The following is a 13,774-nucleotide window of genomic DNA, read 5'->3' as shown; positions in this document are numbered from 1 at the left end:
ATCTATCCTGTTAATGCTCTTCCAGTCTTCATTTCTTCCTCAGATTCTTGGTAGCAGGGCAAAAATATGAAACGGGTGTTGTGACCAATGTATTTTGGATACCTGAGCTCTTTGCTGATGCCTCTTCAGAAGAAAACATTTTCTTGGTGACTTTTTGTGGAGTTGGATGTGGGTTAACTGGTGTCTTGTCATGTGTCTCCTCTTGTTGTTCTTGTGCTATGTCTGCAATGTGACCTGTGTCCTGGTCAGTATAGATCCTCCTTTACGAACTTCTGTCTTTTTCTCCTTCCCTATGCCTTTTGTTTTGTGTGTACCATGAAAGTTTCTAGAGGCGTAAAATTTTTTAAGGTCCAGTGAACCCGAGAAACGTCCTGGAGGCTTAGTCTTGAGGCTGACCTTGTATTTGAGGTGTGCCTCCTTAAGCATCGATACGTTTCTCAAGACTGTTCTCACTCTGGGTAATATGGTCCACAAACAGCCCTTTTTTACACTCGAAGCTGATCGGAAGATATTGATCCTCACGTCAAAGATGCATTTCAGTATTTTGTCTTTCCTCATTGGAGTAATGGCGATTGTGTGTGAAACTAAATGTTATCTCCATATCTCTGGTGACGGGTTTTGTTTGAGTCACAATTTCTTCAATGTTGCCTGGATCACAGGTCTAGATTCTTTTCTTCTAGACCTGCTATCCCAGTGAGCCTACATTTTTCCTCCATCTCTTCCCCGCATTAAAATTCCTTGTACACCCCAACAGTAATCTCATTTCTTTGTCTTTCTATGACAGTATATCAAGCTCACCTAAGATCAAGATGCTTATGTATAGTCTTGTTACACTTCAATTGTCAGGGAACAAGCTGACCCATCATGATCTACAGGAAGGCATACATTATAAATCTGATGCCGATCAGACTTTGCCAACTTTGAATGGCATTTGGGGCTGTGCCAAAAAAGGTGCGTTTTCTAGAACTACCACCTCTTTGTGTCATTCTCATGAGACCCAATGTCTTGTTTAATAGACTGTTTGATGCAACCTTAGTGGTATAAGGTCTTCAGGTCTCCAAAGGACGCTCCACATTTTTCTCAGTACCCATCAAACTTACACCAGCTACTTTTCATTGGTGACACAATCTGAAACCGAGGCTAGAAGAAGTCTTTGCACCATTGTATATTGGAGGGTCAGCAGGCAGGCAGGCAGGCAGGCAGGCAGGCAGGAGGCCGGCAGGTGATCTGGGCTCCCCCGTTCTCCGCTGAAATGCAAGCGCTAGAGGTTGGGGTTCCTCAAGGGTCCATTCTGAGCCCCACCATATTTAATATCTATATGGCCCCTCTGGCGCTTGTAGCGGAGACTTATGGGGCCCGGGTCATCTCATATGCTGATGACACCCAGCTTTTGTTCACTTGCAGCAAAGGTGAGGCTTTTGACGGCGACAGGATAAGGGGCTGTTTGAGTGCAGTATTTGCGTGGTTTCTGAGGCACAGCCTGAAGTGCAACTCAGATAAATCTGAGCTGCTTTTCTTCGGCTGTGCTCCTGATCCGGACTGGAAGTCCTGGTGGCCCCAGGACATGTTTCCCCCTGAGCAACCATCTTCCCAAGTAAAAAATCTGGGAGTACTGCTTGATGATGCTCTCTCGTTTAGCCCCCATGTTATGGGGATATCCGGGAAATGTTTTGGCATCCTCAAGATGTTGAGGAAGTTTCTTCCTCTGCTGTCCCTACAATATCGGAAGACAGTAGTGCAGGCGTTGGTGGGATCTAGATTAGATTACGCCAATGCACTCTTTGCAGGTCTGCCCAAGTATCTTCTGGCCAGACTGCAAGTTGTGCAAAATTCGGCGGCCAGAGCTATTTTCGGCTTGCCAAGGAGAGCCAGCGCACATCTGCTTTTGAATAGGCTGCACTGGCTGCCAATTTCGAAAAGAATTAGATTTAAAATTCTTACGCTGGCCTTTAAAGCCCTTCATTCCATCGGTCCTAATTATATTAGGAAGCGGATTGCTTTCTATGTGCCACGGAGGGTGCTACGATCTGCCTAAATTGGAGGTGCCTCCGGCTAAGCGTGTTCGGATGGGAGAACGAGCCTTTCAATTTGTGGCAGCCCGATGTTGGAATGAGCTCCCTCTCCCTCTACGCAAAGCTACGAACCTCCTGGCGTTTAGGAAAGAGTTGAAGACTCTCCTCTTTTCTGTGTAACTCTTTTGACAACTGTGCTGCTCCTCTATGTGTTTGTAGATCTTAGGCCTCTTTGCAAAAGCGCCGGGACGCCCCCTTGGGCAGCCGTGCGCTCAAAAAATATGGCCTTAACATAACATAACATAACCATGAGTTATTCGGCCCATGCTTGATTCCGAAACAAACAAAAAAAGTGCTCAGCATGTGATTTGCAACACATGCTGAAAACTGGCAGCGGATTAGCAATCTCTATCACCTGTCCATTTTGCCGTAGGTTTGGGAAATGCTCACCTTTACAGGTATGGTATCCATTCACACTGCTTGCAGAGACTCCTGAGTTGGTAAGGGCAGAACCTGCACATAGGACAAGGAGACAGACAGTGACATCATAAGACAAGAACATGATAGCCAAAGCTCCAACACTAGAAGTCACTGTAGCACTACTATATCATTCATTATACCCTATGTGACACACCTAAGGCATTTCTCTTGCACAACGGCCCAAAACATTCCTGCTGTACCTACAAGTGCTAACGCTCCAACACAGCCTTAAGAACAGCCAGCACATTTGTACCATAGGCCTGAAAGTTCCTAAACTACAACGCACAAACAACACTCCTACATCTCAAAGTGCTAGTGCACCAGGCATCACAGCCAGATCACCAATGTTCCCCTTTTACAGTTAACACTTCTAGCCCACGTTTCACTAATCACATCTATCATTCAGCCTTGGTGATAGCTGTGCTTGGTGTACTGACAGATCTTGCTTACTTCTTGCTCAATTTGCTTTTTGAGCCATAGCTCTAGCTACCCTTGGGAATGCTTCTCACCCATCTTGGATAATCTTTGTTAGGTGCCTGCCTCCAATATCTGCTCACCAGTCTTGGTTGTCATTGGCTCCTTTAGTATTAGCCAGTCTATAGCTTGGCTTAAGACTATGAGTCTGCCTGCCATATTCACTGCCCAGACTTAGTTCAGCCAACACATGGTGACAGCTGTGTCAGTGGTATCCACTTACCTGCCTTGGATAACCCAAGCTCTGCCCATTCCCCGATTCTTGCTCGTTTGTCTTGATTAGCTTGAGCGCTAGCAGTGCCTGCAAAACCTACTTACCTGTTTAGCTTAGCCTCATATCTAGTGTTAACTATATGACTGCCTCAACTATATTAGTCAGCATAATTCACCTGCGGCATCCAGCTTGACTATCTTGGTGAGATGTATCTTTGGTCATACTGACAACACCCTCTCAACTTGACTTGGTTAGCATCATCTGTGGAGCGAGTTCACAAATTGTGGTTAACCTCAACTGTAGCTTGCATCCTCTACCAGCGTTGGAGATCCTCAATTATAATCTACTTTGACCATTCATTTCCTGTTGTTAGCCTCAGCTACAGCCACACCTCAAGTGATGGCTCAACTGTCATGGACAGCCTCATTCATAGTGGTGCCTGAATTGCCAACTTACCTGTCTTGCTTTGGGTCTCAGGTGCAGTGATCTCTATGATTAGATTCTCCAGGGCGGTCCCTCTATCACCAATCTCCTCTGCCTGTGCTCGGTGGCCTGCCCACTCCTCCAGAAGCATCTGGAGAAATAATAGGGAATGATGCACAGTATTATGTGCAGGCTAAGACAGAGTAAGCACCTATAGACAAATAGCATGCACAAAGAGGAAGATTGGCGGATAGTGTGTAGGCAATGGTATACAGTAAAACGTACACAGGCAGACGAACACTAACAGCATTGAAGAAAAACATGCAGAAAAGTGAGCCCAGCGAGCAGCAAGAATGTACATATGAGCAGACAGGGGGCATTCAGAAGGGCACAAGTTGCCAGGCACATAGGCAAGTGTATCCATATGTACAAAGCCAATGGATATGGACAGCTAAGCCTAGCTTTTAGAAAGGAATGTTAAATCATTTTTGACGGACAGATCTCAGCAGCTGTTTCTTGGACCTTTTGTCTCCACGAAGAAACCATTGACATGGGGGGTTCCGCAGGGATCTGCTCTCAGCCCCCTCTTATTCAATGTGTACCTGATGCCGTTGGGGAAAGTGGTTGAATCCTGGGGCGTCGAGTGATCTTTTCGCTGATGACACTCAGCTTGTATTTTCTTTTAAGGACCACTCTGAAAGCTCTCTGGCAAATTTTCGCCTTTGCCTGATGAACATCGCCTCCTGGATGTCCTCAAACAACTTAAAATTGAACACTGATAAGACGAAGGTCTTATTTTTTTAACCAGAAATCTCCCATGCCCGCTAATTTTTGGTGGCCGGCTGAACTCAATCCCCCCCCGGCACTTGTTCAAGCTGCCCGTAATTTGGGCTTCCAATTTGATACAGCCCTATCCTGCAAAACTCAAATTAATAAAGTTTCGGCATCTTGTTTTGGAAAGCTTCGAATGATAAAGAAAATCATCCCTTTCTTGCCACTTGATTCCCGCAGGACAGTAGTCCATGCCCTAATAAGGTCCCATTTGGACTACGCAAACAGTCTGTATGTTGGAGCCCCGGCGTATCTCATTAATCGTTTGCAGACAGTGCAGAACTCAGCGGCCAGGATGATTTGTAACATTCCATATCGCCACTCTATTTCACCTTATTTGGCCAAATTGCACTGGCTACCAGTGAGATACCGCATTCAGTTCAATGCCCTGGTCCTTGCCTTTAGAGCTCTTAATGGACGAGGCCCTGCATACTTGAGGCACAGACTGAAGATCACACAAGCAACGCTGAACCTTAGATCTAATCACCTTCGCCTAATGTTTTGCCCACGATTTCGTCTTGCACGCACGGGAGGTAGGGCCTTTGCTGTGGCCACTTCCAAACTCTGGAACCTACTGCCGTTGGAACTCAGATTTTTGACATCAGAGCCTCTGTTTCGAAGGAAACTTAAGATCTGGCTCTTTTCTCTGATCTAGCCTTCACTGAATCTCCCTGGCCTTCACTGAACCTCTCTGGCTGTCGCATGTTCACAGCGCCGGGACACCCCCGTCGGGGGCAGCTGAGCGCTTTACAAGCTTCTAAATAAATAAATAAATAAATTAAATAAATAATAATGTTCAGGCAAGGAAGTGTACACTCAGCAGGTCTTCATGCAGGCAGGCTTAGGGAGGCATGCAGGAGGCAGTAAAATAGAGGCACACACTGGTTCAGACCCCTACAGACAACGGCAGAGAAAGCTGCACATATAAGAACCAAAAACAGCATGCTCCGGCATTGAGAGAGGTACACATTAACAGATAGAGAGCTGTACACATTGGCATTCCCATTCACACCTGAGACATACCAGGTTCCTCACCTTGGTTTGCCGAATTCTGGTCTCCAGCTCCTGGTTCCCCAAGGAGGATTCCACTGAAGGTATGCTACATTCAGTCTCAGAGAGCCACTTCTTCATGCAGGCTACCAATTTGCGGAAGTCAGACAAGCTCTGCTGGCAGGACAGCGCCTCCTTTTCCCTGAGGAGGAAGAACCATGGACATTGACTAAATGGCCTGAACAGAGACCGAAAAGCTTGTACACACAGGGCCTGATTTAAATCCAAGTGGACGGCCGATGAGTAAATTACTCCGTTGCCCTGGTGAACGGACAGTCGGCCACAGTTAAAAATGACCGCCAGACAGGCAGGCATTTATAAAAGCGTTGCCAGGAACCGTGGTGACATCGGTTCCGGTCAATGCATTTTACTCTTTGCTACGTTGCTGCATCAGCAGGACACAGCCTTGTAGCACATAGTATTTTATTTTTCCTTTCAAAAGGAAAATCCATAAACTGGATTTTCTTTTTGAAAAGAAAAATATAATTCTCACCTTGCCATGGGAGTCTCCTCTCACGGTAGGTGGAGCGTTAGAACAATTTTACTGTTCTTACTGCCAGGTTTCACCTGGAAGTAAGGAACAGATGAAAAGGGATTACCTGGCAGTAAGGAACAGTAAAAAATGACATGTCCACCCATCTAAATTGTGTGGGTGGACATGAAGCCATTTCTCCGATGGCCCCCTACTCCCCAGGCCATTGAAGAAGTTTGGCCACAGCAAAGATAGAGTAGTCTCTGCCACTGCCATACTTAAGGTGCACCTACAATTAGATTTGGCAGGCAGACCACTATATTGGCAGGGAGGGCACGCTGCCACTGTTGCAACAGAGTGCTCTCTCCGCCAATCTATAAATCACACCCATAGTAAGGGGTTCACACACAGTGAGAGATATCTACATAGAGGGAGGGCCTTACTCACAAACAGAAACCCATTCAGATTGTAAGGAGGCAGATCAAACAGTAAAGGGGCAGACTAATGCGGCAGGGGGGTGGGAAATCTGATTGTGAGGGGGTGGCTGACAAATCTGAGGGCAACAGCAGGTATTAAATCCAAGGACAACAAGACAGGGGGTGAAAAATGCCAGGGCGGAGGGGTGGGGGTGTTAAAACAGAGGGTGACAGAATGGGCCAGGTGGAAAATCAAAGGGCGATGGGGTGGGGTCTCAAATTCCCCCACAATGAAGTAGGGAGTTAATAAATCCCTCCATGACAAGGATTAAATCCCTAATACGACAGGGTCGGGGGAGATGGAATTTGAGGGTGACAGGGTGGAAAATCCATGTGAGCAGGGGTGGGTGTCAAACCCAAGGGCAACAGGGTGGAGACAAATGAGATGGGAGGGAGGTGTTAAATGTGACTACGAATGGGCGGAGGTGTTAAATGTGACTACGAATGGGCAGGGTGTTAAATGCGATCACAAAGGGGTGAGGGTTAAATGCAGCCATGATGGGGTAGTAAATACAACTGTGATGAGGCATGGGGTAGAATATCCAACCTTGTTGGGGTGAGAGGTGTTATACCGAACAGCAACTGGGTGGAGGGGCGGATATCTGATTACAACGGGGTGGGAAATCAGACACAAAAAAGGGGAAGATCAGACAGTGAGGGTGCAGATAAGGCAGGTAAGATAGCGAGAGGTGCAAAATAAGAGATGGGTCAAATCAGACCACAAGGTCGGAAATGAAACCACATGGGGAAATCAGCCAGCAGAAAAGGTAACTCAAACAGTGGAGAAAGCAAATCAGGCAGTAAGCTCACATGGCCTTCCAGAATTAGAACCCAGCTCCAGAGTAGAGCTGTGAACCATATTGGAAGAAAGATGGAAAAGGAGGAGAGACAGGGCAGGGATTTTGGTGAGGGTATATGACATGCTCCGAGATCCCATAATTTGCATATTTTTCTTTACGATCTGGAAACTTTATACCTGTTTTTAGCTGCCTCCTGTAACTGTGTGAAATCTTTCTTCAGACTTTGAACGTGTTGCAGGTGCTGTGAGGTGTCTGTCTGAAAAGATGACTTGCTGAGGTCTGTTACCACCTGCTCAAGGGCATCCACATTCTCCTTCTGCTGCCTCAACGCTGTATTGAGCTCCTGATAGAAGGCAAACAAATGTGTGAGAGAAAGATGATTTCCTATTCATACCATGTGTTGTTTAGCATATCTATGATACAGTGAAAAGGCAAACGAGTGCATGGGAGTTGCTGACATTGCTTATGGTACTTCCAAAGCCAAGCAAGAACACTTGAACTGTAGGAGATAAATATAATGTAATTCAAACCCCCAGAAAGTTTATTTGAGCTGCAAAGAGTGCTTATCCACAGAGTAAACGCATATGAAAACACATGAGCAGTGGGAGTTGGCAAAATGCACCTTAAACCAGCAAATCTGTAATGAGCACTAGCAGGTGGTTAGGAAAGAGTGTGCAAGCAGTGGGGTGTGCCAATAGTGAGAATAACCACAGATGTGAGCTGTGGTGCTGCTCACAGTAATGTTTAAACAAATATGTTACTTACCTTTGGTAATACCTTATCTGGTAGAGACTCAATCTAGTTGCAGAAGGATAATCCCCAGGAAACAAAAAAATCAAACTGGATCCAGAAATTTTCTGTGAAGCAGTACCCCTGCGCGCCGGTAGGTGGCATCATTCGACTCCGCATGGCTTAGTCCGCGCCAGAAGTGACATGCGCGATACCTATGTAGGTGTCACCCAGCATGCTGTCTGTTTTGTGTTGTTGCAACTTTCCACATCAGAAACGCTGAGCCACAAAGTACAATGACCTCTGGTGTGTTCAGCTAGGTCCCTAAAAAGGGAAACCACCCTTTACTGTGAAATCTCTACCTGATAAGGTGTTATCAAAAGTAAGTTACCTGTTTATCTGAGAGAGACTTCTAGCCGCAGATTTCGTATCTTAGAATAGATACCAGAGCAATACCTCCCCAGAGGTGCAGCTGTTACATGGATTAGACTAAAATGTCCTGTAGGATTGAACGGGCAAAATGCATGTCTTGCCGGACCTGACTGCCCAGGCAGTAGTGCTTTGTAAACGTGTGCAAAGAAGCCCACTTTGCTGCTGGACAGATATCCAGGACAAATACTACGCAAGCTAACGCAGTAGTTGCAGCTCTGGGTCTGGTGGGATGAGCACGCAAACCACCGGGAGGTTGCTTTTTGGCCAATGTGCAGCAAATTTTGATGCACAGCACTATTTTGAGCAAGTGCGTTCAGCAACAACTTGCCTTTTTTGGCACCAACATACACAACAAAAAATTGATTACCAACCTGGAACTCTCTTGTGCGGTCAAGGTAGAATGACAACGCTCTTTTTGGGTCCAGCCGATGGAGTCTCTCCTCTTCTTTAGAGGAGGTGTCACAGAGCGTAAAAGGTAGGCAAGTTGATAGGCTGGACAACATGAAAGGGATTTACAACTTTCGATAGGAAGGATGCTCTCGTACACAGGAAAAGTTTGTTTGGGTATATGGTATTGTAGGGTGGCTGTGATGAAAGTGCCCGTAGCTCACTGACCCTCCGGGCGGATGTGATCACCATTAGGAAGGCCATTTGTATGGTATGGAGCATAAAAGGGCAGTTGTGTAAGCAGCTTGAGGGGAGCACACTTCAAAAATGTAAGAACTAAGTTAAGGTCCCACTGTAGCATAGTGAAAGGAGCTGGTGGAGAGCTGTGTTTAAGGCCTTTGAGAAATCCATTTACAATAGGGGATTTAAAAGTGATGGCAGATCTCGCAACCGCAAAAATGACGAATGGCAGACAAATACTATTTCAATGTAACCAAATAAGAGCCTTACTGGGATACAGTAAGAATAAAAAAAAAGACCCTCGGAAAGAAGTGCAGATAGAGGGTCAACTGGCTTATCTGTACACCATGCCACAAGCTTGCTCCAACTACAGGAGTATTCTGTCTTGTTGGATTGTTGGAGGGATGCCTGGCGGGCAAGATAACGTTGCAAACTTTGAGCGGACGGTCAAAAGCTGTCAACTATCACTGCTCAATCTCTACACATGAAGGTGTTTTCAGGTTTGGATGCAGAACACAGCCCTGCTGCTGAGGCAAAAGATCCTCCCGAAGAGGCAGCCTGATCAGAGGACCGTGCTCATGCTCTACATCTTAGGATAGCAGACTCTCCAGGGAAGCAGTCCTTTAAAAGTTCCAGGCATTTTATTCACATTGCAATGGATTCCTATGGAGTGTTCCTGGTGCAAGGGATGAAGGATGCTAAAGATGCTCTTAAGGTGCTGTGGATGCGACACAATCGACGGGGGTCTTGCTGCAGGGATTCCTCAGTCCACGTAGAAAATGACGTGGTCCTGCTTGCATGATCAATGTCCCTGTAAGTCCTCTCCCGTCTGACTGAAGTCCAGTTGCCACTGCACTACCCGCAGTTGCGGTTCGAAGCTAATCCTTCCTTAGTCAATAATTTTCCGTTTAAGGGTCCCAGCAACTCTCCGAAAGCACTCTCAGTTCAACTCTGTGCTGCACGGCAGTGGTGGTAGCGGTTTGAAGACTTTGGGCTACCAACTTGCCCCAGCAGGCTTCTTCAGCTGTTGTGCTACGAACAGGAGGCTCATCAGCTGGCCCTTGGAGTTCTCTTGCCTTGACTGGGCTCTGGAGATGGCTTCTCCTTGAGCAGGAAACAGCAGGCACAGTCCCTGTCTTTGCTAGTCACCAGGTGCAGCAGGTGCTGCCCTTGTCTGTGCAGCCTCCCTTTGATGATCCCTTGGTGCAGCAGGGCAGTCCTCCTTCGGTTCTTCTTCCGAGTTGGTTGAGTTCTAGGTGCCAAGGGTGCCCTCTTTATGCTCAGAAAGTGCCTTCAGGGCAGGATGCAGTTTATAGCCAACAGACTAGCAGGTTCCCATCCATATGGTGACCACTTCTGTGGAGTGTGGCATCTGGCTATCCAAGGATGAACCATTCTACCCACTCCCATGATGCCGAAACCCCCACTCTTAGGGTCCAGACCTCAGTAGCCCACCCCTGAGGAATGGGTACCTCAGGGATACACGCCCCTGGGGTAAAACGGTTTGGCTGGACTGTTCCCATTGGGCGCAGGGTCAAGCCTCTCTGTCTCCTTGCGCCAGCCTATCTCCCTCAACAATGGGGCAGCCCTTCCCCGGGTGCTATACATCTGCCCTTCAAAGACGGCTTCACCTTTGAAGCCTCTCTTTTAGGGCTAACACTCAAGTGGCTTCCTGCAGGAGGGAGGTGACACCTCCCTGGCCTGCCATCCCTCTTTGTTCTTCTTCCTGAGAGTTGTTAGCACATCTCTCCAGGAAGGCAGAAAGCTCTTAAGTTGAGCAGGCTTCATGTGTGCCTGGCAAGGAACAGGAGCTTTAAAGGGAACAAAATGGAAGCTTTGCTAAAGCTGCACACTGAAACAAGTTAATTGTGACTTGAGATACAAGTCGGGGTAAATGTAATGAGATCTTTAATACCTTGAAGTGCCCACTTTCATTGCACCATTTAGGAGTTAGCACAGCTGAGTGGTCAGTGAGTAACCCTGTACTCTCCAATTGGGCGAGGGAGCTTTTCCACAGTAAAACTGTCATTTTGTGTGTATTACGGTCAGAACATGTAAATTACATGTCCTGCCTCTGCCAATGTTGCACCCTGCCTTTGGTGATGGATCAAGCCCTGATCTTTGGACTGGGTAAGAGTGGTCTGCTTAATTCAGACACTCTGTTCATCACCACCCCCTTTTCTGAATCATTTTGTCCACCATAAGCGTGGAAGGGTATACTCAGACGCGAGTCCCTTGCTCATTGCACCATCAGGATTCAAGCAAGCCGGGCCGACGACGGCTGAAATGCCAGAAACCGGTCCCCGGAAGCTTGTTTCCTTCCCAGTATAAGAATTGGCTTGGTAGTTTGGTTTGCCCAGTTCCCATCATGCACTGGGACAGGAACAGACTAATTTGCATGTAGCCAGGTTCTGAGCTGGGATGGTGCAGTGAGCTAAAAAACGGTGATGGATCAAGCCCTGATCTTTGGACTGGGTAAGAGTGGTCTGCTTAATTCAGACACTCTGTTCATCACCACCCCCTTTTCTGAATCATTTTGTCCACCATAAGCGTGGAAGGGTATACTCAGACGTGAGTCCCTTGCTCATTGCACCATCAGGATTCAAGCAAGCCGGGCCGACGACGGCTGAAATGCCAGAAACCGGTCCCCGGAAGCTTGTTTCCTTCCCAGTATAAGAATTGGCTTGGTAGTTTGGTTTGCCCTGTTCCCATCATGCACTGAGACATGAACAGACTAATTTGCATGTAGCCAGGTTCTGAGCTGGGATGGTGCAGTGAGCTAAAAAACGGTGAGGGATCAAGCCCTGATCTTTGGACTGGGTAAGAGTGGTCTGCTTAATTCAGACACTCTGTTCATCACCACCCCCTTTTCTGAAGCACCCTGCCTTTAGGGCCCAGTAGGCCTGCCGGAGGCGTGATTTACATACATGTCCATGGAAGTGATGGCGTTGCCGTTGCTTTTCAAAGGCAAAGTCGGGCAAGCATTGCACAGCTGCTCTACCAGTCTGCAGTGGCGCACTTGGGGACTTGTTTTACTTCGGGATCTCCAGGGTGGTACAATCAAGGCTGCCAACCCCGGGTACCCCTCTAACTTACATGCCAGGGTAGGGCCGGCTTTAGCACTGGTGGCGCACGGTGCAACAAAAGTATTTGGCGCCCCCACACCCCATGACCACCTACTCGGATTCTCTCACTACCACCAGGCAAAGTGTCCCTCATTTCTCCAATCATAACTTATTGATAAAAACAGTGCCCTCCCTGAGGTCAGCGCCCCCTCCACAGGTCAGCGCTCCGTGCGGCTGCACCTGTCGCACTGCACTAAAGCCGGCCCTGTACCAGGGTACATTTTCTAGGGACTTGCAGGTAAGTTAGTCATTTCCAATTGGGCATGGCAAATTCGACATACACTTTAGGATCAGGCCACTGGCACTGAGGTCTGATTAGCAGGCCATAATGCGCTCTCAGAGTTGAAAAACTAGCAGCAACATTTGAAAAACTTGGGGGTGACCATACACAAAGAGGCATTTCCTTACTCCCTCCCATCAGCGATTGCATGAGAGAGTAAGACTCAGGCCACCTCCGAGACAATGAGCAGCACTTGCGCAACCGAGTCGCAGATGGTATGGAATATTGGGCCAGGAGGCACATGATGTTCACCCACCGCAGTGCCAGACTGGCAGAAAGAACATCCACTTACCGATGGTAACCAGCCTTTTGAATTCCCTATCCGGCGGAATGGTAGGGAATGCGCTGGGGTTAACTTCTGAGGTGGAGGCCTGGATCACTAAGTTACCAGGGTGGGGTGCTAGGTGTGGAAACTGGGGTCCCCTGGGGCTGGGGGATGGGGGCTGGCAACTCCTGTGCAGAGCTTGGACCAGGCAGTGTGTACAACATCAATAAGGGCTTCATTGAATGAGAGCAATGATTCGTGGGGACAACACCCGACTGTAGCACCACCGTCAAGACGTTGGTCTTGACTCTCACTGAGGGCAGCGTAAGGTCTAGGACATCAGCTGTCCTCCGCACCACCACTGCATATGAGGCACCCTCCTATGTAATTACAGGAGGGGGAGGGACCAGCCAGTGTCTGGGGAGGTGTCCAGGCCACTGGCTTCCTCTATATCCTCATATCAGTTGCCCTCGGCATCTTCTAACTTGTATTCATAAGGACCTGCAGACCCCTCCCATTCACCCATCCCATTCACCCCCCCCCCCAAATCCAGGCCGGTCATCTGAATAAGGAACTGGTTTTGTCATGGGGGGGTCAGCCCCCCCATCTGTATCAGACAACACCTGTCTGGCTCCGTGACGGAGTCGGGGATGACAATGGGGAATGCGCCACCGGCAATGGAGCAGGCACCAGGGAAGGTCATAATTGCTTGACCAGCCCCGCTCCCATCCATCAACGAATCCAGGGGGCTCGACTGGTGCTGGGGCCGAACCTGCTGTCAGAAGACCAGCGCATTTGTCACCCCGAGTGGGACGGGTATGCTCAGACATGAGTCCCGTGCTCTCCATGCCACTGGAGTCAAGCTATCCTGGCTGATGAGGGCTGAAAGCCTGAAACCGGTCCTAGGATGCTTGTTTCCAGTCCAGGGAGGACCTGGCCTGGCAGTTCGGGCTGGTCTGTTCCCATTGCGCGCAGGGTCAAGACTGATTTACATACGGCTGGGTCCAAACTGGAATGGCATGATGATCAAAAAAACAATGGATTTAGGCCCAAATCTCTGTACTGAGGTGAATGTATGACATTG

At 48.1% G+C, this 13,774-nt stretch overlaps 1 protein-coding gene across 4 annotated transcripts in view; it reads right to left on the bottom strand.

Annotated features, from left to right (window-relative positions):
- MACF1 (microtubule actin crosslinking factor 1) overlaps window positions 1–13,774 on the bottom strand; it is a 990,087-nt gene that overhangs the window by 404,073 nt on the left and 572,240 nt on the right. For all 4 annotated transcript variants that reach the window (XM_078680764.1, XM_078680763.1, XM_078680765.1 and 1 more), the window contains 4 exons: window positions 7,409–7,575; window positions 5,470–5,626; window positions 3,637–3,754; window positions 2,463–2,525 (listed from right to left, as the gene is read on the bottom strand). In XM_078680764.1, the coding sequence (XP_078536890.1) occupies window positions 2,463–2,525; window positions 3,637–3,754; window positions 5,470–5,626; window positions 7,409–7,575 (505 nt within the window). The remainder of the gene's footprint in view (window positions 1–2,462; window positions 2,526–3,636; window positions 3,755–5,469; window positions 5,627–7,408; window positions 7,576–13,774) is intronic.

Source organism: Lissotriton helveticus, chromosome 3_1, assembly GCF_964261635.1.
Source record: "Lissotriton helveticus chromosome 3_1, aLisHel1.1, whole genome shotgun sequence".
Classification (NCBI taxonomy): Eukaryota; Metazoa; Chordata; class Amphibia; order Caudata; family Salamandridae; genus Lissotriton; species Lissotriton helveticus.
The sequence above is the reverse complement of the archived record's forward strand: the minus strand, read 5'-3'. Positions and strand labels throughout refer to the sequence as shown.